This window comes from Mauremys reevesii, linkage group 4, assembly GCF_016161935.1.
Source record: "Mauremys reevesii isolate NIE-2019 linkage group 4, ASM1616193v1, whole genome shotgun sequence".
Taxonomy (NCBI): Eukaryota; Metazoa; Chordata; order Testudines; family Geoemydidae; genus Mauremys; species Mauremys reevesii.
In genome coordinates, this window is record NC_052626.1 from 11,939,459 (window position 1) to 11,961,209 (window position 21,751).

The 21,751-nt window shown below is 39.4% G+C and overlaps 1 protein-coding gene and 1 long non-coding RNA gene across 7 annotated transcripts in view; one reads left to right on the forward strand and one right to left on the reverse strand.

Annotated features, from left to right (window-relative positions):
- PSMA3 (proteasome 20S subunit alpha 3) overlaps positions 1-2,104 on the forward strand; it is a 22,519-nt gene extending 20,415 nt beyond the window's left edge. Inside the window, exons 9-11 of the mRNA XM_039538263.1 lie at positions 752-819; positions 1,064-1,128; positions 1,927-2,104. Of these exons, the coding sequence (XP_039394197.1) occupies positions 752-819; positions 1,064-1,128; positions 1,927-1,971 (178 nt within the window). The 3' untranslated portion in view covers positions 1,972-2,104. The remainder of the gene's footprint in view (positions 1-751; positions 820-1,063; positions 1,129-1,926) is intronic.
- On the reverse strand, positions 1,125-21,747 carry LOC120405057. Of its 6 annotated transcripts, none has more exons than XR_005598341.1 (6): positions 21,264-21,481; positions 20,644-20,751; positions 18,932-19,175; positions 17,568-17,694; positions 16,335-16,457; positions 1,125-1,429 (listed from the first exon to the last, which is right to left on the reverse strand). It is a non-coding gene; the product is annotated as an uncharacterized LOC120405057 (long non-coding RNA). The 6 variants fall into 6 exon arrangements; XR_005598339.1 differs by having other exon boundaries at positions 18,932-19,178; XR_005598344.1 differs by lacking the exon at positions 20,644-20,751 and having other exon boundaries at positions 18,932-19,178; positions 21,323-21,747.
- Positions 21,748-21,751: the final 4 nt, after the last annotated feature.

A 21,751-nucleotide genomic window follows, 5' to 3' on the forward strand; every position in this document is an offset into this window, starting at 1 on the left:
GACTGTAGACGACATTTTGCCTTTTATTTTTATAGGCTGATGGCTAGTTTCAGAACTGTATGTATGACAACACGTGCATAACTTACCAGGATTGCATGCAGAATTAGAATTGTAACACATGGCCAGTTCCATATGTAAATAGGGCTTGTACACAAGTCACTAACTACAGATGTGCAAGGTGTGTGAATGCACGTGTAGTATTAGACAACATTTGTAAGTTTGAGCTGCATTTACTCAGTCTTCTTTAATTTGTATGTGACTTGCAGGAGAAATATAGTTTTAGGAGAACTACTTGCTGGCTTCAGTTTCATGAATAGTTGAGGCACTAGGTCAAGGGCATCATACCTATGGGGTCACTTAAGTGTTATGCTGTCTGCATATTTGATCAGGATACTTGTTCCGCACTTATTACTGGTTGTAAGACACCTTGAGTTAAGGGTGGTATCTTTGCTGAAAGTTTCTGTTAGCGAATGCTACTGTAAGTGGGAGGGAATGTTACTTTCAGCATTTACTTTGTACATTAATGTAAAACTACTATATACACTACTGGTGTGCGGGTCCTTTACCATACAAGAGAAACATGTTAAAAACAGGAAAATTGTGATCTACAAACTAGCAGGGGAAGAAGGGAGGGGGCAAGTAGAATTTTGTAATGTAATTGTTCATTTTGCATATTAATCCTTGGCTTTGGGAAGGGAAAATGTCAGTGGCTAACTCTTAACCAGTTTTCTTCACTCTTCTTTCTTTCTAGAATCTACATAGTTCATGATGAAGTGAAGGATAAATCTTTTGAACTTGAACTCAGCTGGGTTGGAGAAAGTAACGTATTTCATTTTTTCCTTGTTTTGTTATCTTTAGCTACACCATGTTTGTCAGTTCTGTGGGAGTAAAATTCAAGGCTCAAATTCTAAACTCCACACATACTACAGGGAAAGTAACATACCTGTTAATGTTTGTAGTTTCTTGTTGCTTCTATCCACTAAGTTTGTTACTTTGAGACTTACAAGTTCCATGCTTATACCAGTAATTTCTAAAGTCTTTATAAATATGGCTTCATTCGCAGTAACAAAAGGAAAACATGAAATTGTTCCAAAAGACATCAGAGAAGAAGCAGAGAAATATGCTAAGGTAAGCAATAGAATTTTATTTAGTAGGTTCAAAACTCCATTTTACAAGTCCAGAATAGAATAAACTGCACAAAGTTCACTTTGTCTAGTGTTTTGGCAACTAGAAGTGTATTATTTTAAGTAATTAGTTATGAGGCAAATCTAGCCTGGGGTTTTTAGATTAAAGTGATTCAGAAACAATTACCAGAAACTTTGGAAGGAAGAATAAAAAGATAAAGTAATCCAGTGGTATCTTCAGCCGATCACGTGTGCATTCAACAATGTAGGTTCAAGTCTTGTACAGCAGGCATGTTTCTCCTTGCCTAAATAAGACAAACCAAATGCATCAGACTATTTTTTAACTGCGAGAACTGACAGTAGTAATGAGTTATATCCAGTACACTAACCCTTTAAAACACAAATTGACTAGGAAAAATAGAAGCCATCGGTGCATGTATCAGTTCTGCGTTTGTTTTGGAAGTGATGGCTGCACTTCAGTAGTGTTTCTTGTACACTGAAGTTGCAGTATTTGACACTTTCCCATGCAACACTATTATTGACTGCCACAGGGTGCTATGCAATCTGTGTAGATACAGGGCCTTGTCTCTACTGCTTTAGTTTCTGTACAAAGTGGATGCAATTCAATTACCACACCAAAATTTCTCACTCACTCATAGTGAACTAGTGTAAATGACTATACCAGGTATATAGCTTTAAAGAATCAGATACTTTGTTGAATGTAGGCTGACTCCTAGGACTTGCAAGGCAGCCACTGAACAAGACCTAGGAGTTGATTACGCTTTTATTTTTTTTAATACAGGAGTCTTTGAAAGAGGAGGATGAATCAGATGAGGACAATATGTAACACATTGTTACTTCAAGACACGTTTCAATTTTCTTAATTTGTAGTAGCCGTTAATGTGTTAACCACGGATTATTATTTACTTGCTGGAAAGGTGTTAACTTGCACTAAAATAAATTTCCCCATTTACTGTCAAGTCATGATTCAGACTTTGTTTGAAAATTGGACATAGTTGTGTTGACCTATGAAAAAAAGACAAGATATTGCCTCTAAGTCTGAATTTTAGTAAACTTTTGTGCCAAAAACCATGGTGTCAAGAGTGAGAGAGGACATTTGGCAACCTGGTGGTTTTTCCTCAGTGCACCAGCATACTTAAGTCTCAACTTTATGTACAGCAAAGACAACCCTCATTTAATTTGAACTGTCCCTCATTTTTCAATTGAGTAGACAGCTAGTGCTATTTCTTAACCTCAAAAAAATCTGAAAGCAGTCTAACTCTTGAGTTAACTAGTAAAGCTATACATGAAGTTTATAAGTTGAAGACACTGCAATTCTACCCCGAATAATAGTTTTGCAGCAGTCCAGTTTACAGGAGGTGTGAATTTTACAGTGCTCTAAAATATTGCACTCTAACTGCCTCATGTAAACCCTGCCGGCACAAACTAAAAGGTACCTAGTGCATGTTACTAGGTACCTTTTAATTTGTGCCAGTAGTGTCTAACCCAGGGCATTTAGAGCACTCTAGTGTAGACAAGCCTTAAGATATTGGTCTTAAGGGAGCTTATATTGTAGCTACTGTATCCTGAAGCCATTTCAAATGGATTTTACACTATTTTTTACCTTTCCTTAAATAATGTAATGGTTCATATTATAGGAATATAGTCCTGTAGTTTAGGCAGTGGACTGTACACCTGTGACTTTTGGGTCCATCACTTCAACTTTGCAAAACACTTGCCTACCTCTCAGGGTCAGTGAGATGCCATTCATTAGTATTGTTTTGTTGAGATCCTTCAGAGGGAAGGTGTATTCATTCTTTGACTTGGCAAGCAAACCCTGGTGCCAGTGTGTCAAGCAGTCCTGTTATCAGAATTTAGCACACCACAAAAGATAATTGGGAATAAAGTCATCCCTACCTGGATTACTGCTATTTTAATTGTCTGCACCTACGAGACAACTATCTACCCCCTGACAAGGCCTGCTCCACCCCAAGTTAGGTTAGGCCCAGCCTACCTTTTCTTGAATGGAGAACTTTCAGTCTATAATACTTCAGTGCAAATCTCACTTGGTCATTGTAACTGACCAAAGCTGGTAGTCTCCCTCTCTGAAGTTATGACTTGAACCAGCTGTTGTGACTGTTAATTACCAAAGAGTGCTATGCAATCCTTTCCTGGGATGGTAGTATGGTACATCACCTCATTAAGCTGATATGCTCTAGCATTAATGCTTAGAGCAGTGGGTTTCAAACTATTGTACTGGTGACCCCTTTCACACAGCAAACCTCCAAGTGCGACCCCCCTTATAAATTAAGAACACTTTATATATTTAACACCATTATAAATGCTGGAGGCAAAGTGGGGTTTGGGGTGGAGGCTGACAGCTCGTGATCCCCTGAGGGGTCCAACCCCCACTTTGAGAACCCCTGGCTTAGAGGGTAGGAGGCAATATCAAGGGAATGTATTTATTAGCTTGGATTGTGCAGTCTGCATTTACTGAAAGATAACAGTTTACTTCATCTTTATATTAGTTTTATAGCCAGTCATGTCTAGAATATATATAAATTCAAACTGACAAACTTTATCTGGGAGAGACTGAGTATGTCTAACTTGTGCATATCAAGTAGAATAGTACCATTCTAGTGCTACATATGACTGACATCTAATGCATTTCTCTTATGTCAGTATAACACACAGAGTTTAGGAAAGGCAAGTGCTGTCTAAAACACATACAAGTTACATTAGTCTGCTTCTCATTGCAACTGAGGGAAGCTACCCTGGCATGAAATAAGCCTGGCTCTTGGAAGCAGGGGCTAAGATTTAAATGAAGCTCTGCCCTAACCTCTACAGTACTTCTAAAGGATGATCCAGGGGTTAGGTTACTAGGGACTCAACACCTGGATTCAATTCCCAGCTCTACCAGAGGCTTCCTCTAGGGCCTTAAGTCATTTCATGTGTCTCCATTCACCAGTTGTAAAATAGGGATAAGAATACTCTACCTCATCAGGAGTGAGCATGATAAACACCAAAATATTAGAGCACCTCCACATAATAGGGACACAAATATAGCCTCAAATCTTAACTGAAGTTATCTTTGCTTCAACTTCATCCAATTTAGCGTTACCATTTTTTAAAAAACATTTGGGGGAAGAGATGGCTTTATTGGTTTTGCGAATTTAGTTGCATTTTCCACTTCCTAACCTTAGCTATTGCTGATTACACTTAATTTCAGTTATATATGGAGTACTTGGCTCAAGGCAAGAATACAAGAACATACCTACCACAAGGGTGCACAGTTGAATGAGCAGTTATTATACTACCTCTTTAAATGCCACTGTTTTGGATCTAGTTTAAAAAAAAAATCTACTGGAGCCAAGGCTGCTTTGTCAGTAGAAAGCTATGCAAGTTAGTAACTTAGTTTTAAAATACACCAGAAGAATTTTTTTTTAAAAAAAAAACAACTTTCCTGTTCTAGAAGAAATACCAACAAACTGATTTAATTGTCTGAGGGAACTAAATTGAGGCCTGTATGGTCCAAGGGTTATCTGAAAGTTCTTCGATTCTCTTCAAGGCTATTTAATCCTCAAAACTGCCATTTTTTCCAGACAAGATCACTTGATCCTTAAAGGCTACCTTGATCAAGAGGGCTTGTTGCCATACTGCCAACCTTTGGTAACCGCCTTTTAAAGATCAACTGTCCATTTTAGTTAAACACCCAAACAGCGTGAGCAGGCATTTTCACTAAGGCCAGGCCTACACTTACAAGCTTACAGCAGCACCACTGTAAAAGCGCTCATATAACTGTGTTATGCTGCCAGGAGAGAGCTCAATGGAGGATGAGTGGTGGGACAGGAAGAGGAGTATTTCTAAAAATTGCTGAGCCATTTTAGTGCAAGGATTTCCTCTAAATTTAAGCAATAGTAAGCCAGGGAATTTTGGTAGTACTGGCATTTAAGCAGATGGCACCCCTAAGAAATGGAGTAAGTGCTAGTGAAGAGTTTAGACACATGAAATTGACACATGAATATAACTATCTCCAAATAGAATAGTGCATCATTTATACTGGGGTCTACTTGCCAAGACTAGAGTTAACGATAGCTCATTAACACACACATTGAAAACACATCGTACATCGCCATGATATAACCACCTAATACTTCTGACACTAAACAAAATTCTGATCACTAGTTCAAGACCCGTACTTTGGACAGCACATTACTCTGAAATTTAAACACTTCTGCACCAGTCATCAACATTACTTTTGTGAATGACTAGTCAGAAATTAATGCCTTCCATGATCTGAAAGTTTGGATTTCAAGCTTTGTAATTGTTTTTTTTTTTTAAAGTAGAAAAAAGCAAGAGAGACCTTACAAATCATGCCATTTGCTGACAGTGTAAGAACTGCCAGGGATATAAACAAATGCTTTCAAAGCACTGGAAGCCATGGCAAGTTTGGGAATTTTAGCAATACAGCACTGATCTATAGCGGATGCTTGTTAAAGAACTCATCCCTCACTTTCAATGCTTTGACACTGGGCCCAGGTAAGTAATTTTTTGTTCAGTGGGGATGTCCTTGGTTTTATCCCTCCCAAACAATGCTGCTGCCACTAGTCCTGCAAAAACCACCTTTCTCCACATGTAGTTCAGCAGCTTTAGTTTCCCTGGTAGTCTACATAATTAGATATCTCTGCATGTACACTATTGTAAGTTGCAAGACTAGTGGGGTCTCAGATTAAACTACTTACAGCCCTTAGTGAATTGCAAGATCAGCATCTTACACTACAAATGCACCTATTTAATGACAATTGTCTTAATTGTACACATCTGAAAGTGAAAGACAAAATGTTCCCTGTTCAGGTAGTTTCATCATAGCATACCCACGCAGGTCTGTGATCAGTTTCCCTGTACTGCCTTCTGCGAGCCCTTTATAAATCTTATGTAGACACAAATATTAAAGTACATTAAAACCAGGCAAATGTTTGACATAAAAAATGCAAGTAGTGCTGAGTTCTGTTTTCATGGGGGTGGGGTTACATGCTGGCCCCATTACAGATAGGACTCAAGAGGCTAGTAGTCAAAGTTTCAGGGAAAAGCAAGCTATAATTTGCCTAAAGGTAAAAACACTGAAAATTAAGGTAAAATCAAGTATTAAATCTGACACTTTGCTTTGTGCCAGGGTGAAAAGTTCACCCAATTCTTAGCAGCCTACTGGAGCAAGCAGGTGGTGCTTTTACTTTGGATTATCTTATTTAGATAACCTATATTTGTACCCACAGCTACTGGAAAGATTCACTCTCTAGAATATTAGAATAGCACAATTAGGCTCACCAGGCAGCTTCCTCTTTTTGCTTCAGGCATGACAAATCTAGCCAATCCAGGCTCAAGCCATATATGGTCATACTTGACAGAACAGCACAAAGTACGCAACTGTCCACTCAGAGTGGTTGTCACTTCTGCTATTCCAAAATGCTTCAGGATTTCACAGGCAGTTTAACATTTCATGCACTGTTGCTTCTGACTCAAAATATATGCCTTAGGAGAGCACCAAAGGTGCTACCGCTGTTTAGTCCAGATGCCAAGATTCTGACACTTCTGTTTTGGTGTAGCCAAGTCCTTCTCTATTAAATTGTTGTGACAGAACAGCCAACTACTGTTAAAACTGACAGTTCTTCCCATGTGTTTCCTCTTGACGAGCAGGAGGATAGTTTGCAACATCCTCACACAACAGTTTATGGCATGCACTAGACATCTTACTTGTCCCTTGGTGCTCTCTCCACAGTTTGTGGCACATTTATTCCAGAAGTTTAATAAGATCCTAGCACCTTACCTGTTAGGACTCCCCTTTAACACTACTTGGAAGTGGAAATAGGCAGAACAGTATCATCCAGTGCTGTATCTAAACTACAGAGTAACAGCAGCAAGAGTCTTGTGGAACCTTCTAGACTAACAGACATTTTGGAGCATGAGCTTTCGTGGGTGAATACCCACTTCACCCACGAAAGCTCATGCTCCAAAATGTCTATAAGGTGCCACAAGACTCTTTGCTGCTTTTACAGATCCTAACTAACACGGCTACCCCTCTGATACAAAGTAACAGGTTTCTGGAAGCCATTTGGTTTATACTTTCAGGTCTGTGTCCATCTAATAGCTTGACAGTCAAAAGTCTATTCCATGCAGATTTTCCAGATAGGCCAATATTTAATATATATACACATCTCTGCCTCAGCTCAAATACCACATCATTTACTATTTATACAAAATACAATTTCCTATAGGAAGTATAAGCCTCTATAGACAAGTCAAGCACATTTTATATAAAACCAAAACAATGGTTACAATTTCCCTATCAGACACCCCGGCTTGGAGCCTGAATCTTTGGCTATATAGAAACTGCTAAACCAATCTACCTTAAAAAACAAACACAGTTTCTTCTCACTCCATACCCTACCCATAGTTGATTAAAAAACAAACAAGTCATGCCATGCACTCTGAGGCTGAAAGTCCATTGACTTGATCAGGCTAAAACCAAAGTAGATTCCTAGTTTTACCATGAACAGCAGTTAGATCTGTAGCTCTCTCAGAAGGTAAGCTTGCACACACATACTGATCTGATTCTACAAACATTTTCCTTCACGCAAATCTTACTGCTGTCCTAAAGTATGTGTTCTTATTCTGTATTTGATGAGTCACTATTCTGGTATTTAGTGGAAGTGGACTTGTCAGATTGCCAATTATAATACTCATGTATTTTGTGGAAGTGAGTCAATACACAGCAGCTTTGTTTTGATAAGATTGTGAAGCAAACCACAGACAGCACATTTTCTTGAGTCAGGTGAGAGCAGAACTAAAGATCAGAAACTAGACACCTACTAGCCAAAGTTATAAACAAAAGGATATGTCTGTAGCCTTCTCCCAATCAGCAGGGTCCAAAGGCCAATATGCTGGTAAGAATGCCCATCTCAACTGCTGGGATTTCTGCCAGGGTATTGTTGCTAAAGCATGCCTGTTTCTATCTTTCACATCAACTACAGCTGGCTGATGCATGGGGGTGCACTTGTGGGAGAGAGAAAAGGAAGCTTCCCATTCATCTAAAAGCTTGTCACTCCCACTGCATTCAGAGCCTCACACATACTGCATAAGACATCCTCCCCTCCAGTCTCCTGGCTATCAAGAAGAAAGGTTTCCCACTCTTCTACACTTGTTTTGGGATTGTCTTCCATGGAAAGCTTCCCTTTATTGCTCCTCATAGCTTTTCTGAGCATTAGTGTGAAAACAAGATCTCACTGATGCCAACAAGGTTCTGAAAACTGCAGTGAAACTGACTGATCCTGTTAAATTTTATTCTGCTGCTGCCCGGCAAAGCTACTATGAGTCTCATTTGTTCCCTCTATAGACTCATGAGGACAACACATCAGTTCAAAGCTGGAAGGACTTTGCAATCATAGGAAAATTAAGTAGAAAGATGTCCTGGGCCCACTCAGTCAGCAGAAAAGCTTACCACTCTTCATGGCAAGTGGATTTTTCAGCTAGGATTTTCAGAGTTTGATTTTCAACTGGATTTGGGTACTAACTCCCTTAGGCACCTCTGAAAATTGTATAGTGGTTTAAGCTAAAAAAAATTAAAATATTAATACATGGTCTCAAAAGGAGAAAAACTAAACATTCACCAAGATATCTTAAGGGGGGAGAAATTCTGATTGGGCCCTGTTTATGCGATGAATTCTAACGAACATCTGAACAGGTTTCCTCCTCCCTCCTCATTGAAGTTTTCCTGCCTTTCTTAACTTAGACTTGTTAACACACAAATTAAACTATACTGGATAGCTAGAGGTTTCAGTAGCACAACTCCCATATCGTGGACAGAGTTGTATCAGGATAGTTACTCCTATAAGGAAGGAGAATAAGCTATGCTGGCATTAGGCACCTTTATACAGCTACAACTACATCCACACTAGGGGCTGTATCCATTTAGCTATTTTGTTTAAAAAAAACAAAATCATCCTGAACTAAAATACCTGTACTAGTACAAAACCTTTGTGTAGACAAAAACCTTAGAAATGTCAAGTCTGATCTACTCTGCTTTTTCTGGGAGACTTGCTTTGCCTCTTTAACTGAGTACAGAGCTTAACTGAATAGGAGAAGGTGCTGAATATTTTTCTCAAACTTGAACAGGGGAACTCGAGTAGGAAGAGAGAGATTATTTTACCTCTGTATTTGGCATGGTGCAACGGCTGCTGGAATGCCGTGTCCATTCCTGGTGCTCACAATTCAAGAAGGATATTGTAAAATTGGAGAGAATTCAGAGAAGAGCCATGACAATGATTCAAGGATTAGAAAACCTGCCTTATAACAACAGACTCAAGGAGCTCAGTCTATTTACCGTAAAGAGCAGATTGAAGGGTGACTTGACTACAGTCTATAAGTACCTTATAGGGAATATTTAATAATGGGCTCTTCAATCTAAAGAGAAAGGTATAACACGACCCAATGGCTGAAAGCTGAAGCTAGACAAGTTCAGACTGGAAATAAGGTGTATATTTATAACAACGAGAATAAACAACCATTGGAACTTACAACAACTTATGGTGGACTCATCAGTAGCAATTTTAAAATGAAGACTGGCTGTGCTCTAGGAATTATTTTGGGCCAGTTCCATGGCCTGTGTTATACAGGAGGTCAAACTACATGATTACAGTGGTCCTTTCTGGCCTTGGAATCTATGAATTTCCATTAAGTTGTTTGTCAACATGAAGAATCAAACCCCAAAACATTGCTTTTTGACCTTGTGTAGTCATGTATCCTAATGTAGAGTTAGCGTGAAGTACTACAATTCTGAATTGGTAGTGCTTTGCACTGGTATAAATGACCACACAAGGTGCAGGGAAGGAAGAATCAGACCCATAAGTGTTCAGATGGGGGAAGGGGGGGCACAGAGAAGAACACCACTCCTTTTCTCAGCAGGTTGCCTCCAAAAAAGAAAGTTACGGTCCAACATCTATAATTTACATGCATCTATCTATAGGATTGATGTTCTTAGACCAAAGGGACTTTCAGTAAGTGAAATTTAATTATTTCATGCTCTAGATTACCTACACATTTTATTCTAGAACTTGGACCATAATTTCCACTGATTTACATATCTATCCTACAAATGCTGCCTTATCACCACAGCAATTAGAAATTAAAACATGAGGCTAAATTGTGGAGAAAGTCAGCCCTGTGTAAGGAAGACAAACAGTACTGCAAGTGAATTGGAAGATGTCTGTCAAAGCAATTTATCCATCTTAAAATGGCTCCAGAAATGACACTAATTTTGTACCCCCAGACAAAAGGCTCCGAATGTGACAAGTATACACAAAAACCTGAGTGCGAGTCTCAAAACTCAGACTCCACTGCAGTATCTGAGATGACTAAGGACTCATTTCAAAATATAGTCTCTTGCAGATCTCTAAATGAGCCAGCAGTTCTTTTCTTACTTCCTCCCCACAACTGGAAATAGCCTGATGACTCTGGCTTTTTGACTAGCTGTGTGGCTGCAGAAATGGACATGTTCATGTTTGTGATTTTATCTGGTCTTCAGATTCAAAACAGCATTAAGTGGGATGCCTAAAGAGAACTGCCTTCTGTATCCCAGTTCTTCTTGCTAAAATGAAAATATGACCAAACAAAAAAGGAAGCACAAAACACTGAATTGAGTTCAATATCTTGTGTTTACCAGCTTGAAGGCAGTTCTTCATGACTGTAATAAAATGAAGAACCTAAAGCTTATTGGGGAGGAAAAACAGTAAGGTTCCTGGTTGCCATAACAACTTTAAGACTGTACCTGTGTCCAACAAATACAGTAAGTAGATTGTTCTCCCCCACCATTCTTCTTCCAGTTAAATATTCCTGTCAGACAGGAACCTAGCCCCCCCACCAAATACACACACTGTATGTAGGTTTTCAAACATGCAACAAGAACAAGTGACTTACACTTTAAATAAAAACAGCCCATTCAGTTTGAGAACTGACTGCTTGTTACTTCCTATTTTAGAAGTTCTTAGTGCCCATTATCTCCAAAGCTGCCAAAATGCAAACACCAGCATATAGGTTAATTGGCATTGATACCATACTGACCAGTTTTTAAATCAAGGACAAATGGGAGACTTACAAATCTGAAGTCTTCTACCCTGGACTGCAGGTCCTGCATTCTCAGTGGTAGTATGTGAATACTGTACACATAGGGTACAACAACCATCACACAGAATGTTGCATTTCTGGGATCTTGGAAGTAAACTAACTATTCTGTCCCATTGAAGAAGATGAAAGATTCTGAATCCCCAAGCAGCTTTTATTCAGGTATCATTTTCTCACCTATTATTGGCTAGAGGGAAGCACGGAGTAGTCTGGCATAATTTGCCGTCTATATAATGGCAGATTTTGGGGGTGTCAGGGAAGAGATTAAATTGCTAGCAGCCTCCCCACCTCATTCTACAGAAAAGCTACTTTAGTCAAGTGAGTTTTTTAAAATGTCAGTACTATTTTTTATCCCCACTGCCTATACATTAATTGCCATGACTCACAGTAACTAGGCAATTAATTAGATGTGGAGACAAACACTATTCCCATAAAGCTAAGCTTTTTAAAAAAAAATGGTGTAGTATCATATAAAGTTGGGATGTGCTGTTGGGATGACCTGTAGTCATTTGTGAGCCAACCACCAGTAGGCAATATGATCATCCCAAACTCATGATCAACATACCACATAACCATATTCAATAACTAAAAGAAAAAACTCCAAGCTTAGGAAGAAGAAAATTGGCTGTATGTTTAAAAAACACACCTAAGTTATTGTTAATTCATCTCATGTTGGATCAAGAGATATACTCCATTAACAAAAAAAAAGTGTTACTTGTCTCTGAAGGCCACCACCAAAAAAAAAGAGATTCATGGAAGTTAAAGTGATCTTGTCCAAAGGGCTTTTAGAAAAGCAGCAACATGCTATGCCCCGAATCAGGACAATGATGGCAAAGATCTATTAAGTTAGACTGTGTATTAGCAGTGTTCAAGGGCCATACAAGGCAAGCATATGCTTAACAGAGGAAGTGCTAAATGATTTAACACTTAATACGCAATGCTTAAGTTTCAATTCTGGCCGTCTCCATATAGGGATGGAACAATGCAGAACAAGCATGTCATGATTTTGTGCAAAGGAGTGAGATTTCTTGATATCCATTCCACTATGTCTTATGTGCTTTGGAAAAAGCATAAAACATACTGTAAAATAAGAGATAGGGGAGGACGTGTCTAATAGCCAGTACCAAAATACTGGAATTTATAGCATCACAGGTACAATGCTACAGTTTGCTGTCAGCCAAAGGCTACCCAGGCATTAGTCACGCAGCAGATCCTTTTAGTGTTCACTGACTGCTTTGTTGATAGTTCATATTCTCAATTAAGCCTTTTAAATAAAACCTGTGTTAAGAGCAGCTTTTGCAAGCACCATGAAGTTTCACAGCAGGCACAGTTGAGAAAAAATTCAGAAACTGAATTGCCAACCAGCTATGGATCTGAGTTCAAAGCAGCTGCTTATGTAAGTGCTTATAATTTTAAAAGCATAACTGACAACATTAATGCTTTTTGAAAGATATCAGCAATGACCACCAGCTAAACACAAGGGAAACCTTAAGACTGACAGCCAAGTTAGCAAAAATATGCTTAGTCTAGGTGTTTGGGTTGAGACTGGACTGGAAAAGGAAGTCCTAAAGTAGAGAACAGAGAAATGAGCCATTAGATAAAACTTGTGATTTTCTTTGTTGTTGTTCATCATTCTACATATGCAGAAATATAGGCTAAAAAGCCTGTCAATACTCATAAAATGGAGCTAGATTAAAAGGAGGATTTAAAGGAAAACATTACAAACTTGATTTTAGTACTTCTGAAAGCATCCGGATGAGAGAAATGTACAAAATGTTGAAAGCAGGGCCGAATTTCTATGAATTCATAATAGTTTTTGAGATTCAAATTTTAGAGAGCTACAGTGATACCTTGGTAGATACACTGTGTACCGAAGATTTACATATGCATATTTACTATTTCTTCTAAAAAAATAACATTTTTGCTCTGAAGTGTTTAATTTTAGCTCCATCTCAGTTGTAAATATAGGCACAATTTACCATCTATTGCATAGAGTTAAATCATAGTCTAAAAGTCACCAAGCTTTTTAAAAATACTAAGCATCAATTGACTTACCATTAATTCATTTGTATTAGGGTAATGTTTAGTGATTCTAATAGAGATGTCAGTCCTTGCCTCAGAGAGATACCAAATAGACAAAGAAAGAGAAAACAGGTAGAGCTGTCAATAGGTTAGAACCTAGGTCTTAGATTTGCACTATTCAAGACAGAAATATGAAAGTGGGACAAAGTAGTAGCTAGTTTTTACAATGTTCAGGAAAATAACTAATTTAATAGTTGCAGAGTACATTCCAGACTGACTGAAATTTTCTAACATCAAACTCTGTTGCTCCTATGGATTCACAGATCCAAAAGTTTACTCAGTGACTGTAAAATATAACCAAGTGTCTATTAACCTGGGGTCTGATATTCCAGCCATTTCTCTTCCATATCGACTCCCATTACCATCCCAAGAATTATCTAGCTATGTCAGCAACATATTTGGGGCCTGATTTATAGGAATGCTGAGCATCTGCTGCTCTTTTTGACATCAGTTTGAGCATGTTGGTGCTCAAGAGCCCCATAACTAGGTTTGTATCTATGTCATTTTGATCAATAGCCTATAAAAGTTTGTGAGCTTGGAAATGAGACTTGTGCTGAGATATGAACCCAAATAAATTTACTCATCTTCAGTATTCCTGCTATGTATGTTTTATACCTCCCCGGAATCTAATCTGTGCTGCATGAGCGTAGAGACAAGTTATTGAAAAATCCACATCAAACACGCATGTTTCTTATCAGTTTTTGTGCAGCAAATTTATTCAATCAATCTCAATTTAAGTTTCCTACACAATTTTTGCCCATCCTGCACTCTTGCTGCAGCATGGATAAATTAATAGACATTTGTCAGAAACAAAAAAAAGCTACTTTTAAGAATTGAAAAAGAAGCTGAACCAAATGCCAGGTGTGGGGGGAACCCACTATGAAAGCAGTTTACTTCTGATTGGTAATGACAGATCACTCAAAAAAAACTCCTCAGGGGAAAAGAGAAACTAGCTCTTCTGTTGGTCTTTTACTTTCATGTTGGCAATAGAAGGGATTTCTCTTCTGCCACCCAAGTGAAATAATGGCATATTTTAGCTCTCAAAATAAGTGTGAAGCAATTTCTTAGGTAAGAGGGAAACTGAATAGCCTATTCACCATATGGTGAGTCAAAGACCAATACCACAAAAGAAAGTAAGCACTTAGGCCAAATCCCTCCAAGGTGGATACTGGAATAAATAAGAGTGAACTTTCAGAAGTTCAGAACACTAACAAATCTCACTCAAGTTAACAAGAACTGCAAGTGCTCAGCACTTTAAAGCAGTCAGGTCACACATTAAGATGCCTAAATATGGATTCAGGAGCCAAAATTTAGACATGTAATTCTGGAAAAGAAAAACTAAGTCTCACTTTAGTGTTTTTCTATATTTCACAATATAACATCTTCTAAAATACCTCTAACTATAGGGAGTGGCCACTTCCACAAATATATTATACAAGTTTTTTTTTACAAAACTTGTTAACACACAAGTTTGAGTATGTTTACATCCAAATCAAGAAACAAAAGGCTTCTGAAATTCATGGTATGTTTCAGTTTAACCAAAAACCTTCAGACATAAGTTCATTTCTAACAGATTAAGAATTTGTAGTAAGAAACAGGAAAGCTGTACATCCAGAAGTTTAGATGCAAAGACAGTATAATTTTAAAAAGCTCAAGTTTTTAGACCATATCTAGCACTATCACTGACCTTTGTCACTGGTTTGTGTATACTGCATACATAATTATGTACCAGGCAGAAATTTAAGATTTTTTCCTCAATTCATGCAATATACAGGCATGCCTCAATCCATTCAGAAGTGGCGAAGATTTGAAAGATCTGCAGCTATTTAGCAGAAAGTGGGTTTTTCTTTGTTGTAAAACACCCTCCCCCCCCAACACACACAAATGTGGAACCCACCAGAAGAACTGTTTTAAGTAGGAGGCAGTAGAATTAGATTTTTTTTTTAGGCCTGAATGCAACAGTGGAAATATAAAAAAAATTAACAGTGGCATTATTGATAAAAGCCTATGCTAATATAGCCAAAATCCATAATAAGTCCAATTCAATAAAAAATAAGTATACCCATAGAAAGCATATTGTGCACATGACCCAGACAGTGGAGCTCTGAGGCTCTTACTTCACAAGACTGGAAACACTGAGCATGATGTATTTGGTAAAGGATAGCTAATATTTTACCTTCATCAATGGGCATGTACAGAAGTCTATACTACTGCTCATCTTCCATATTTTTCATCTAAGAGCTAAACAAGTTTAAGTATTATATGGTTACAAAGGAAAGATGTATTTACATAAAAAAAGTAAGGTTACAAACTAAAAAAATAATTAAGGGAAAACTTCTGAAATTTGTCCTAATTTGATTTTTCAATTCTTTGCCCTATTCTTAAAAATGGTGCGATAGAGGAATTGTCCTGAGGTAAGTGAAAAGTTACAAAAACTAAAGGCTCTCTCACCCCTAAAGTAAAGGCTGGACAGATATTTTAAAACAATGAGATTTAGCCTACAGAGCTGTTACTTAGATCTCTGCTGCCACTGCAGTTCTCTATTGTGCTATACCAGTACACTAATGAAGGCAAGAGTAAATTCTCTGCACATTTGTAGTCAGTCATTACTTCTCAAGTAGGGACTATAGAGAGGCTATTACAATTAAGATAGTGATTTCTCTAATTCCACCTTCACTAAAGACAATTTAGAACACTGAATGGATTTCTCATTACAAATCAGAACAATTACATTGTTTGTGTTTGCCAAGTGAAATGCTATAGAAACAGAAGTCTATATCAAGGTATCATATTGAATAGTCCATTGTCAGTACTATGTAAAATTGGTTTTAAAGACAGACCTGAAGTAAACCTTTGCTTTAACACTCTAGCCTCTTTAATTAGCATTCTATGCAACTGGATTACAATTATCACAATCAGAAAAAGTGGCAGGCAAAAATAAGAAGTCTTACTTACAATGCTGTTCTTATATTTTGTCCTAAAGCATCAGAGAAGAATATCCAATGTTTAGATTTAGAGTCACTATGGTACAGGAATCAAAAAGAGCAAGACATGGAGAGCAAGCAGATTGGTCTGAAACTAAAGAGGAAATAGCATTTAACAAGCCAGTCAGGATTAAAATATTTTCTGGCACAAGGCTTTGCTCTCAACAGTTGCTACTGACACATGCAGGTAAACTGGCACACTGCTGAACCACATACACATTCTATGATCAGTAAGTCTCTATCGAAAAGAACTGTAGCCACAAAGCAGAACTGAGACCAGACTAGAGTTACTCAATAATAATGAGATTTTAATTTTCCCAAGAGATCACTGGACCTGCTGGAAGAGCTGCTGACAGTGGAAAAATTGATTGGTAGTCACACAAAGTTCAGAGGAACCTGCAGCAGTAGCTGTGACGTCAATGTTACTGCCTAAGAATTGCATCTTTCCTCAGTGGCTTTGCAACAGAGTAGTAAAGTTTTTAATAAAAACAACAAGGAGTCCAGTGGCACCTTAAAGACTAAGATTTATTTGGGCATGAGCTTTCGTGGGTAAAAAAAGCTTATGCTCAAATAAATGTTAGTCTTTAAGGTGCTACCCGACTTCTTGTTGTTTTTGTGGATGCAGACTAACACAGCTACCCCTGATACTTGACACTATGCAAAGTGTTTAATGTTGCATTAAAACACAATGCTGTATTTCAATATAGCTAGAAGAGTTACTGCACTGCCGCAAACTAACCATCAGTAATACTGACCCAAAAGACCACCCCTAACTTCAGGGGGACATAAAAATGGTGATTCATACCTCTTATGTGGTGGCAACTCTTATTGCGACTTCCCCAGCAATTCCAACAAAATCCATTTTTTTTTTTAAAATGTGTTTACAAAAAGGCAGGGAATGGGTTGTGAACTTTTGGGGAAAACCTGTATTATGCTTTCGAGTGATGCTGAATGCATCAAGAAGAGGAACTTACTAGGTGTGGTAAACAGTAATGGAAAATACTGTTTTGACTAAAAATAATTTAACCCTTCTCATTTAGTAATGCAGCTACTTTCACTGATTTTTTTCCCCCCTGCAATGGACTTGTGTTCACAGGACAGCTATATTTTCAAACATTGAAAGAAAGGTTTCCTTTTTATCTAGAAAGACCTTCTCACACAACTCACAATCATGTGTGACACAAAATAAATCTTTATGGCTTACAAAGAGCTTAGTTGATGCTCATGTTTTGTAGGAAGATGCCAATTCCAGTGGCACAGATGTCTCGAGGTTCAAAGGAGGTTGTTTTCAGGCTCCTCTAGAATGCATGCTTGCCACACAATGCAACGCACTTCACTCGTTACAGATACGATAGTGAATGTGGGAAGTTGTTCAGATGAGGTAGCAGACATGAAGGAAGGATAGGAATAAAAGCATCATTAAGAGGTCGCACTCAACACAGGCTCTTTTTCAAACACTCTTGGATGAAAACAGTATCCCTCTCTATATCTATTTCATTTAAATGTTCAGAAGCTGGCAAGGAAACAAAGTTCTGGTATTCTGAATACTGCCAAAGCTCTTTTGACTACCAAGTTTACATGAATTGCACATATATTTGCGTTTTTAGTTCTGAATACAAGCGGAATGTGTCAGAAGTAATGCATTGATCAATTTGAATAATTAGAACTAATTAAAACATGCTCATCTGACCTTTAGTACCCAGGGGAGCAAAATGAAGTAAAGAGCTTTCCTTTTAACAATTTGTGTTTGGTTGCTATTTATGCTCTTATAATGAGTATTATGAAATGGAGAATCCACTGCCCTTTCTGTCTTGCTAGTTTTCCTGGACAGAGTGCCAGATTCTTGGAATTATTAGCATAATTTCTGTAAATTTTTCAGTTCAGATATGATCATGAGAAGGAACTTATTAACCCCCCCACCCAAGTGTACTTATAAAGTGTACCCATCACTTGGGATCAAGGCTTAGTTTATCAAATATATGTCTTCATAACTGACATCTGTAGATACCTATAAGATTACATATTAAAATATGAAAAATTTCATGTTAGATTGTTTAAGGATTAAAATGATCTCTGCAAAGGCCTACAGACTCCCAAATTTCTGTGTATATATCCAATTTTCATACGGATGCAATATGTATGAAAGTACGTACACTCTTAGAATCAACACGAGGATTTTTCCAAGTAAAAGGCCCCTATTAAGAGTTTCATTTTTAATTCCCCTTGTGTGTCTAAGTTTTCTGTTTGGTCCCGCACCTATTCCTAAAAGGTTGTTAACATTGTGCATGACAAATTGAGTCCTAGGGGGCAGTTATGTCAAAGGATTATGCCATTAGATAAAATAAGCAGCAGATCGCTAAAAAGATTTGTTTCCATATAGGATATCCCAGTAACAAGAAAGAAAAAGGCAAAAATGGGATACACTGTAGAAATCAGTTCAAGTTGTCTAGGAACTATTTACATTACAATGAATTGGGAAAAAACTCAGAATTTCAACATACACAATACAATTCCTGTAGTGAAGCTCTGATATTCGTATTTTAAAACTAAAATGAAAGCTTCCCCTACCTCAGTGAAAGAAATCTTCATTCCATTATACTAGATGTCATCTTTTTAAGTAGTGTCAAAATGTTCAATTAGGTGGTCTGATTGGCTAAACAGTCTGAAGTACTTTCGTTGTAATCATAATACAAGTAGACCCTCTATAGAAGTTATTTTATTCCACTGGATGACCAATGCATCAAGAACTTCCTAAACAGTCCATCATGTAGTCTCTCATACCAATGGCGATATCAGCAGGTAGCCAGGGCTTCTGCTAGAAATTAGAAACAAGGCTTGTTAGTTTTGTATTTAGCTGATATTTATTGAGTGCTGGTGTACTAAGTGCTTTACAAAGGCACAACCCCTGCTCCAAAAAGCTTACAATCTAAATGATGACTTAAGCAACATGTTCCAAACAAAAGATACGTAGGTTAAAAGGACCAATCTTCAAGCCATATATTTTTAGTTACTATTACAATAACTGATATTGCTAAGAATACAAGAATACAGTCTCCTCACTCTATCCAATGAAGAATCTGAACTAATGATATTATGCACGAATAAACTACCAACTTGCTTTTCACTACATCGTTTAACTAGCACAAAACCCCAACAATCTAAACCAAAAATATTCCTCTCAAACTCCATGCTTCTGTTATGTATTGTAAACACGTTACCAGTCAAGTACAACAAAAATCTTGAAAAAAAAATTAAAAATAAATCACAACTCAACTCCAGCTAGCAGAACTATGTTCTGAACTTTTTTGCCTGTATGGTTAAGTCTTTGAACAGCTGACTGCAAACATCCCCAACATGCTGTCTCTAATAAAGTACCTAAAGCACATCCATACTATGCAATACTGCACAACTAGTAAACTTATCCATTGGAGTATGCCACTTTCTTTCTAAAGCTTCAGATCTAATAAAAACCAAACTCTGGACCTAGAATGGACTTGGAAGCTGGTTATTAGATATCAAGCCATTCTGGCATCATTCAGTTGGCAGACTGACTGACCATCTCTGGGGCCCTCATCTTCCAATAAACGCTGCATGATGAACTCCTGCAGCCAGAGCCCATTAAAGGATTGGAGCCTAGAGCAGTGGTTCTCAACCAGGGGTCCAGGGCCCCCTCGGGGGCCACAAGCAGGTTTCAGGGGGGCCATGAAGCTGGGCCAACATTAGACGTGCTGGGGCCCAGGGCAGAAAGCTGAAGCCTCACTGCTTAGGTCTGAAGCCCCGGGCCAGAAGCCACTTTACCTGGGCCCCATACCACGAGGGCCCTGCAATTGCCATACTTACTACCCCCTAACACCGGCCCTGGCTTTTATATACAGAAAAGCAGTTGTTGTGGCACAGGTGGACCATGGAGTTTTTATAGCCGGGGAGGGGGGAGAAGGAGAGAGAAGAGGACAGAGAAAGAAAAAGGTTGAGAACCCATGGCCTAGAGCACTAGATGGAAGGTTGAAGGGGTGTTCTCAAATCTAAGTTGTTATGCCAAATATTTAACAAAGATGCATTTAGATCTTTAGGAGGTTTAGTGATAACAGCACTTCATGCTGTAGCTTGCGTTTCAGTTAAATAGTTACCATATATACTCATTCATAAGCCAAATATTTTTGGTAAAAAAAACAACACATCAAAGGGCAGGGGTCAGATTATAAACAGGTCTACACCAAAATGTTGATGATTTTAAACTCTATGGACTCATTGACTATCTAATACATTGTCATTTTGTTTACCTGGAGCATCTGCAGGCATGGAGCCCCTCAGCTCCCTGTGGTCGCAGTTCGCTGTTCCCAGCCAATGGAACCAGCAGGGGTGTAAAGGAAAGCTGCACTTTGGCTATTCTGTGGAAAGGGAAACTCCGTCTCCATGGCTGTAGCTTTTGGACTGGTCACAAGCACTAAAGCCACGTGAAAAATACCTGGGAGGCAGGACACACACATCCTCCCCACCCTGCTCCTTCCTGTGTATCATGACTATGACACAGACTAATGGAAACACAGCACACACGTCACCCGGGAGCGAACTGCCACCTCATGCCCGGTGCGGTAGTTCCAAGAGCAACACGTGCAACCACCCTGCTACTTCTGAAAGCAGCAGCTGGCGAGTTACCAAAGCCCCGCTATGCCCGCGGGACTGGCAGCTCCCCAGGCCACAATCCCGGAGCCTGTGCACATTTCTCCTGGAGCTAGCGACAGAGCTAACGCCCCCACCGACGTGGCGACCGGCAGGCTTCAGAGTCAACGCGCTCCGGGAAGGAGCGGCTCGAACCTCGCCTATAGCTTCACTGACGCCGGTCGCCAGCAAGCTCCAGACGGCGCTGGCACTGGGTCACAGCTAGACAGGCCTCGCTCACCACCGGGGCTGCGCGTCCAATCCGCACGGGGCTGCGCCGACCGACTCACGCTGCCGTACCCGGCCGCCTCTCGTACGGCCCCGCCTCCGTGGCCCAGACATCGCTGCGGGCTGCTGCCACCTCCCCCTCCTCACGGGGCTCCTCCTCCTCCGCCGCGGCCATGGGCTAGGTGAGCGGCTCCTCAGAGGTCCCTTCACTTCCGGGTCCGGCTTCGCCGAGCTTCCCCCTCCCCCCGGCTGCTGCGCCATCACCGCGCCAAGGGAAAGGAAACGCTACCCGCTCGCTACAGCCACCATCGCCTCCGGACAGGAGAGAAGACGGAGCCTTCAGCCGGAAGGAGGAAGTCCCACGGAGCCCATCCCCTAGCCCGAGACGAGGCAGAGCCCCCCGGGAGACGCAGCGACCACTCCCGCTCCCTTCCTCCCCGCCTAAAATGGGAAAGAGCATCGTACAAAATGGCGCCCGGGAGGCCCATCGCGGCGCATGCT